At 39.8% G+C, this 8,209-nt stretch overlaps 1 protein-coding gene across 1 annotated transcript; it reads left to right on the top strand.

Annotated features, from left to right (window-relative positions):
• Window positions 1-1,520: 1,520 nt before the first annotated feature.
• On the top strand, window positions 1,521-6,393 carry LOC124285614. Its single transcript, XM_046721877.1, has 5 exons — window positions 1,521-1,705; window positions 2,366-2,465; window positions 4,785-4,909; window positions 5,456-5,648; window positions 6,043-6,393. The coding sequence occupies exons 1-4, from the start codon at window positions 1,651-1,653 to the stop codon at window positions 5,494-5,496; spliced, it is 321 nt and encodes a 106-aa protein (XP_046577833.1). The 5' UTR covers window positions 1,521-1,650; the 3' UTR covers window positions 5,497-5,648; window positions 6,043-6,393.
• Window positions 6,394-8,209: the final 1,816 nt, after the last annotated feature.

Genomic DNA, 8,209 nt, shown 5'->3' with positions numbered 1-8,209 from the left:
GATTTAGAAAAGATATCCAATTGGGCAAATACGTGGCAAGTTACTTTTAATCCATCAAAAACAGAAACTATGTAGTTCACGCGCAGAAATGTTCTCAACTCTAAACCGAACTTATTTATGAATGGGATTGCTATTCAAGATGTTGGAAGTCATAAAAACCTTGGAATAACACTGCAAAACAACTGCACATTCACAACATTATTACAAATGTTAGTCCCATGATAAATTGTCTTAAAAGTTTCAAATATCGCTTGTCTAGGAAAACACAAGTGACCATGTACAAATCCTATATTCTTCCTTCTTTTGATTACTACTCTCATATTTGGGACAACTGTACAGACCAGCACGCTCTTACTTTAGAAAAACTACATCTAGATGCCCTTAGAACAATATGTGGTGCTGTCCGTGGAACAAGCCATCAAAAGATTTATCGCGAAACGCCGTTCACTTCATTGAGTGAAAGGCGAAAATACTATAAATTGCTAACATTTTATAAAATGTATCATCATTTATTACCGGGGAAAATAGTCGTTATCCTTTACTTGGTGGCACTAATTTGAGAAGCATTTACTGCAGAACAACAAGATGTGTCAAATCAGTAATGTTCACTTTGATGTATATTATGGTAGTAGAAACTGTCAAATAACTCACAGTCGACTGAGACTAGGATGCAGTGATCTTAACTGGGACAAATTGCAAAGATTTATATCAGAAAACCCGGTCTGCCCTTGTGAACACCAAATGGAGAATTCATATAATTATTTCTTTACTTGTACTAAATATAATGAAATCAGAAAAAATGATTTCTTTTACATCCACGGATATGATCTAGAAACTATCTTATGTGGTAACGTGTTTTTAAGCAATAATGTTGAAATGGATATATTAATATCTGTTCATCATTTCATAACTAAAAGCAATCGATTTGTAAATATTTAGGCAAGTTTCGTAAGATTATGACAGCAAAATCTAAAAAGCTAGAACTCTTGTATGCCTGTACGTTTACTTGTCTTCATTGCAGCACGTATCATCATATTGTTAATTGCATCTTTGCTTCATTTACGTATGAACACATGCTATATTAATCTATGAACACATGAATTGCCAATTATTTTCGTTTACTTGTAACCATCACGATTTTGTAATTGTTATGTTGCTGGGGCGGTATTTATATAAGCATAAAATGCTTGTTTACCAACCGAGGTTTCTGAAAATAAATATGTTTAAACCAAACCAAATGAGATCAGCATAGGGCGGAGCAAAATAATCACAGCACAACACAATAGCAAAAACACATCAACATCAGCAAACAATTAATGCCAAAACTCACCACACCTTCACCACCAATATAGACCCCAAGTAGACTGAACCTATTGCTTTTCACAAAAAATGTATTTCTTACAAAACATGTAGGGCGGACCGAGTCGTGGATCTCAAAGATATTTAAGTTTGTTTTGTATGGCGACACTCAACACTGTGTCAACATTTCACAATACCCGGTTGGAAACCACTGAGGCGTTCAGTGACACAGCAAACTTGATGTCCGCATTAAGCAACGTGTCGTCAGATTGTAGGGCGCTTATGATGCACGATTGGCCATCAGGATCAGTGTGCTGTCAGTCAGGATAAGAGAGGGAGTTTGTAGTTAGCATGTCTCCAGAGAAACGTATGATAGGAGAAGTGTACCTACTTCTTGTTGTGTCAGGTAGGTCTCTTTGTCAACCATTACTCTGCATTATTCATTCCATTGATGTTTCCGATACTCGCGTTATTGTTCAGTGATAATCATGTCCAACTTCCTTGTTGATCAACGTTGACAGAATCTTGTGTATGGACTAGTAATACCTAATGTTCTTATGAATGACCTTAGAATGTTACGTGGTTTGTTAAACTGGTTTTGGTTTCGTAATTGCTATGCTCTTTATAGCAGCTATTTGTAAGCGCTTGTGTCAGTGAGTATACGTTTCGTGATAACTTGTTTCAAGCATGATAATATCTACAGCGTGGCTTACAGGCCTCACGCTTGAGTTACCCCCACAAAGCTGTCATTTGGTATGTATATGCCCTACTTCCGGGTAACCGCTGTTAAGAAAATCACGTACACAAAATCATGTATATTGAACACATAAATCAAGTACTATTTGTCTTGGAAATTTCCGTTACCCCCATATATCCCTTATTTCGTATATAGATACTTACTTCCGGGTAACCTCCGTTAACAAAGTGATGTATATTGATTCGGTTCACCAAATGTGTGAAGCCCATTTCTGGTGTCTCCCGTAGTTATATTGCTGGGTTATTGCTAAAAAGCGGCGTAAAACTTCACTCACCCACTCTCTCACGCACTGTTGTTTACATATTTCAGGTATGGTACAAACCCAACAATGCAGGAACGACTCCCGGATCGTCGCCATCACCACGGTTAGAAAACTGACCTCACCGCATGTATTCTACAACAACCAATTGTAGGTAGAGTCAGCTTTAGAACCGCACCAACACCCCCGTATAGGAAGCCCATCTATGATCTCCTGCCCAATTAAGTCTCGGTCTAGATGTTGTTGATACGGACATACTGTCTAGTGAAACATTCGCTCTTTCTGTTGGGTCATTAACTTCAAGATTGATATGGATAATAGAATGTTTCTAAGATGAAAAGTGTTTTCGGATTAAAAGGACACATGCTGGAACAGCCATTTCGTCTGGGTCTAGTACCTCTTCAAGTACGTAGTATAAATGTATAAAAGTAAATGACTTGGCATGCCACTGTTTAGGCGTATGTACAGACCCTTCAGTAAAGTGAGTTTAATTTTACGCTTCTTTTAGCAATATTCCAGCAATATGACTGGCGGACACCAGATCGTCGTTTACAAACTGTGATACCTCTGAAGAATTGGTCTCATCAACCCATGTTTATTGTAAGAGGCAACTGACGAGAACGGGTGTTTAGGATCGTTGACCTGGTTGATGCATGTCATTGCATTTAAATTACGTAGAGCGATGGTCATGATGCCAATCACTGGATGGCCTGGTCCAGACTCGATTGTTTACAGAAAGCTATCATTATAGCTTGAATATTACTAATTGTGGCGTTAAACAAACCATCAAACAAACAAACTTTTAAATGTCCTATTTTCTTCACAGATGTGTACACATAAAGAGCCTAGTCTTCTTCCGCGTTAGTGCACTTTGGAATCATAGCCCAAGCGTTCCTTTACTTGAACTGGCTTTACATCTATTTTGTTTGATGAAGAAAGCAATCTTTTCAGCCTAACGTGTGTACATATCTCGAACACAGTTCGGCAGGTGTTTAGTTTAAAGGGGGTAGCCTAGTGGTTAGAGCGTTGGCTCGTCACGCCGAAGACCCGGGTTCGAATCCCAACATGGGTACAATGTGTGAAGCCCATTTCTGGTGTCTCCCGCCGTGATGTTGCTGGAATATTGCTAAAAGCGGCGTAAAACCAAATTCAGTCAGTCATTTAGTTTTATGAAATACACACCCTGGCCAAATACACGCTGTCATCCAGGATTGAAGTATAAAAAAAGAGTTATGTTTTGCCTCTTTAATGACATGTACTGCGTCCTGCGCAGAACTGGTCTTGAGCATTCTACGATTGTCATAAAGCGAGACTAACGGGATCATGTGGTCAGACTCGCCGACTCAAACTGAACATGGCGTTAATCACTGGCTTGTCTGACTCGATTATTCACAGGCGTAGTTGAAATGCGTTACACAAATAGACTGTTTGTTGGTTTGCTGTGTAACACTGCATTCAGCAATATTCCAGCTATATAACGGCGGTCTTTAAATAATCGAGTCTGGACCAGACAATCTAGTGATCAACAGCATAAACATCGTTACATAGAAGTTTTGCAGTTACCATTCACATACTTTTGAAATGGAGGCGGTGAGGAGCCTAATGGTTAAGGCGTTCGCTCGTCAGGTCAAAAGCACGGGCAAACTGAAACATGAGTCTCATTGACCTATTCAGACAATGACTTACATTTCAGCCGATCCGAATCTTCTCGTGTGAAAGTGAAAATAGACACCACAAACAACTATGGTTACCTTGAATTCCAATGCCTTGTTACATAAGGAAAATAGTATTTAAACAAAATTCTAATTTTAAACTTTAATAACATCGTATTTCTATATATTATGGCGAGGTGTAGGCAGCATGACCTTAACTAGGACGTCACAGACTGCCCCTGTTTGATGAGGTCGTAAAATGATTCACAATTCAACTGGCTCCCTGGTTACACCTGTTATGTGTGTTTTGCGCTTATTCAGTGTAGTTCTGTTACGCACAATGTTATTGACATGATATCAAGTCCGTACCAGATCGCCAAACTTTTCTAGCGGGAGAGCCTCGTTTTGAGATTTCCACGATTTCCAGGTGTCCGTTTGTCAGAGCTCGCTGTACGACAGAGCACGCTGCACGACGTGTTTGCAAGGATTAGAAGGAGCATAGTGTTGCAATATACAAGTGCTTAGATGTATCAAATAATACTGACGAATAATTATGTATCCAGTTAAATGAATTGTTCTAAAAATTCTGGACTGATTATTGCACTGAGTTGCGCAATAGGACGGGACTCAGTTAACAGGAAACGAGACTGTTGTGTAATCAATGTTTTGACTTGTCAATTTCCCACATGGGTACAATGTGTGAAGCCTATGTCCCCCGCCGTGGTATTGCTGGAATATTGCTAAAAGCGGCGTAAAACCATACTCACCCACTTATGAAATGATCCTTTGCAAGAAAGTAACATTGTTCTGGTTTCAGCGATGTGTCGTGTTGGTGGAGAATAACTGCATCTAACCGAGACGGAACTATTTGTATTATTGTTCAGTTCCCAAAGATGAACAGCATCCGAAACTGTATGATGACATACGTGGATGTCCACGACGGTAAGTGTAGACCAACACCTCTTAATTGCAATGCGATTAATTAACCTTGTTATTTATCCACATTGTTTATCGGCCATTCCAACTCAATGGCCGAAATACAAAGGGGACTCAGTGTTTGTTCGTAAACACCGACAGTAGTACTAACTTGGCCTTTTATATCAGTATATTTACGGTGAAGGAGGTTGTCTCCAATACGATTTGGTAAATTGCAAATAGTTCGCATTCCAGTGATTATAAATTATGTCACTTCTGTGACTTTATTGCAAGATTATGTTATTTTTGTAAGAGGCAATGGAATAGCCAAGTGGTTGAGCGTTCTCGGGTCATGACTAAAACCCCGAATGCCCCACATGGGTACAAAGTGTGAAGCCCATTTCTGGTAACTTCTTTTACTGTCATGTTTAGAAGCTGGAGAATCAGATAAGGACAAAAGTTTATGGATGAACAACTTCTTTATTCGGATGATGCAACGTTTCGATACAGATTCTTGTATCGTTGTCAAGCAACTTGCTTAATGGCTGCCTGACCAACATGTTTGCATTGCAGGGTTTGACATTGACGCAAAAAATACTTGGGAGGTGGTGTGATATGGACTCTTCACTGCTTACAACTTCTCGCAACCAAGCCTTCATCATCTCCAAGACTCAATACGTAGTCCAGTTCAAGTTCGATATTTGGTATGGCACAAAAAACTTTTCCCTAGATCAGATGAGCGATGTGTCTACAGGAGTTGATGCGGGTATGTATGCCGGTGCGCATTTATAGTTAAACAAGGAAGGCATCAAACTATTTTCATACTTGTTCCTGTAACTTTCAGACTGCCATTAAACATGATATGAGTACAACGTTCTCTCATGACACTATCTCTCAAGGCGCCTCAACCGATGCACGTAGTCAGTCAACAGTCAAAGGTTCGAATCCAAGATTAGCCCTGATAGGATTCTGTTGTCAGAACCACCCATGCATCTTTCACCCGAATGTAAACATATATATATTTCTTCTATTTTAATATCTTACGTTTCTTAATGACATTACATATAATGTTGATGAATGTATTTAACTTGACGTTGTTTTGACATTATTATATATATGAATATTATTTATTTTTAATGCTTAGATGCTACATTTTTCAGCACCTTCGATGTCAACAGGTGTTAAAATAGGAATAGGCGTTTCCGTGATGATGGCACTGGTTTTACTTTCTGTGGTGGCAAGGTACCTTATCCGTAAATCGTTCTTGGATCACTCCGAAAACACAAGACGACAAACGCCATCAGTTTCATCAGGCGCCGAAAGTAACCCCCCTGATTACTGGTCAGTGGTTGTGTCTCCGTCAAGGGAGACCGTCGCCGTTCATGTCGCAGGAAATGAGCCACCTGCCTACTGGGATGTCGTGACAGTAAGTGACGGGAATAACGGTTTACCATTGCACGAAAACCAAAGTGTTCTATCAGTGCAAGAGGAAAACCGTGCAATATCAGTGCAAGAGAACCACAGTGCAATATCAATGCAAGAGGACCAAAGTGGAATATTTCAACAGAATCATAATGTAATACCAAATGAGGTCTGTGGTGAAATAGCATTATCAGAAGATCATAGTGTCACAGCATTGACAGAGGATCATAGTGTCACAGCATTGTCACAGGACCATAATGATACAACATTGTCACAGGGCCATAGGGAAACAACATTGTCACAGGACCATATGGAAACGGTTTTGCCTCAGGACCAAAGTGAAGCAGCATTTTCACAGATCAAGAGAAAAACAGTATTTCCTCAGGACTATTCATAGTGAAACACCATTGTCCGAGGACCATAGTGAAACACCATTGTCCGAGGACCATAGTGAAAGAGCTTTGCCGAGCCCACCAAGGAAAACCCGACTTAGTGACACACCAGCACATTGCAGGATAAGTGAAATGAGAAACTGACAAACATTCCATATTACGCAAGGCCAAAGTCGATATTTAGAGTACAAATTGGTCGCATCCAGATTCACGTACAAAGACAAAAAGACATATTTTATCGATACTATACAAAGTCAGCTTACGAGCAACGATATCTAGGCGATGATATAGCAATTATTTACAAGCAACGTCACTATCACACATGACATAGGGTGACAACAATACTTTTTCCCCTTAGGGGCGATGGGGTAGCCTAATGGCTAAAGCGTTCGCTTGTCATGCCAAAAGCCCGGGTTCAATTTCCCACATGGGTACAATGTGTGAAGATTTATTCTGGTGTCCCCCGCCGAGTTATTGCTGGAATAGTGCTAAAAGTGGCGTAAAACCATACTCACTCACTCATTCCCACAAGAAAATACCCAATGAGATGACGAGCAGGAACAGTCCCATTGACTTAGCAATACTTTGTGTTTAATGCCTACGGGAGGAATGTACTCTGTGGACCTCCAGTTGGTACAGACATGTCGGGCTTACGGGAGGAATGTACTCTGTGGACCTCCAGTTGGTACAGACATGTCGGGCTTACGGGAGGAATGTACTCTGTGGACCCCCAGTTGGTACAGACATGTCGGGCTTACGGGAGGAATGTACTCTGTGGACCTCCAGTTGGCACAGACATGTCGGCGTGATTGTCATATCTATCTTTAAGAAATGTTACATGTATTAAAAAGCAATAAATCATCTAACATTATATGGCTGAATGCACTATAGTGGTGTTAACAGCACACACTGAATGTGTCATGGACGTTTTCCTTTCACTGAATCACCAGACAGAATACACATTATCTCGAACAAAAACCAAGACGAGTATTACATGACGTGCAATTTACATAAGGAGAAGAAGAAGACTGAAGAAGAAAAATATTTTTATTAAAGTGTCTAGCATGTATACATACAAAAAATAAACCATATAAACACATATATCACACTGTTATACAACGTCCGACAAGGACCTATAAGACACCCTGTTACCGTAAAACGGTTAATAATAGTAAAAACACAGTTGTGCTAAAATCTACCAATATCATACATAGGCAGGGAGGTTAACTAGAAAATGAGCAATACAGAAAGAATGTCATTGGTTATAAAGTCTACGCTAAAACATATTTTGTGTCATTGCGGCTACATAGGTTGACAAATCCTCGCACTGCATAAGATATTTCAGTTGTTCGACTTGGGACAAAAATGAAAAATTCTGATTGAAAGATGACGCGCGGTTCCAAATATAAGTTCTTTGGACCAAATAAAAATTACAACCTATCACTAGAACAGGTAATCAACAAGGAGGGCCTGTAACATTACGTAATATGGTAGTGATGCAGAGCGTCAATAC

Source organism: Haliotis rubra, unplaced genomic scaffold (assembly GCF_003918875.1).
Source record: "Haliotis rubra isolate DU_JTF1 unplaced genomic scaffold, ASM391887v1 Scf364, whole genome shotgun sequence".
Lineage (NCBI taxonomy): Eukaryota > Metazoa > Mollusca > Gastropoda > Lepetellida > Haliotidae > Haliotis > Haliotis rubra.
Note: the sequence above shows the minus strand (reverse complement) of the source record. Positions and strands in the feature narration are given on the sequence as shown.

Excerpts from the sequence above, each read along its gene's own strand:
- LOC124285614 (XM_046721877.1), top strand. The coding sequence starts at position 1,651 with ATGTCTCCAGAGAAACGTATGATAGGAGAAGTGTACCTACTTCTTGTT. Across the intron at positions 2,466-4,784 it reads GTATTCTACAACAACCAATT|CGATGTGTCGTGTTGGTGGA; the intron begins GTAGGTAGAGTC and ends TTCTGGTTTCAG. Across the intron at positions 4,910-5,455 it reads ATACGTGGATGTCCACGACG|GGTTTGACATTGACGCAAAA; the intron begins GTAAGTGTAGAC and ends TTTGCATTGCAG.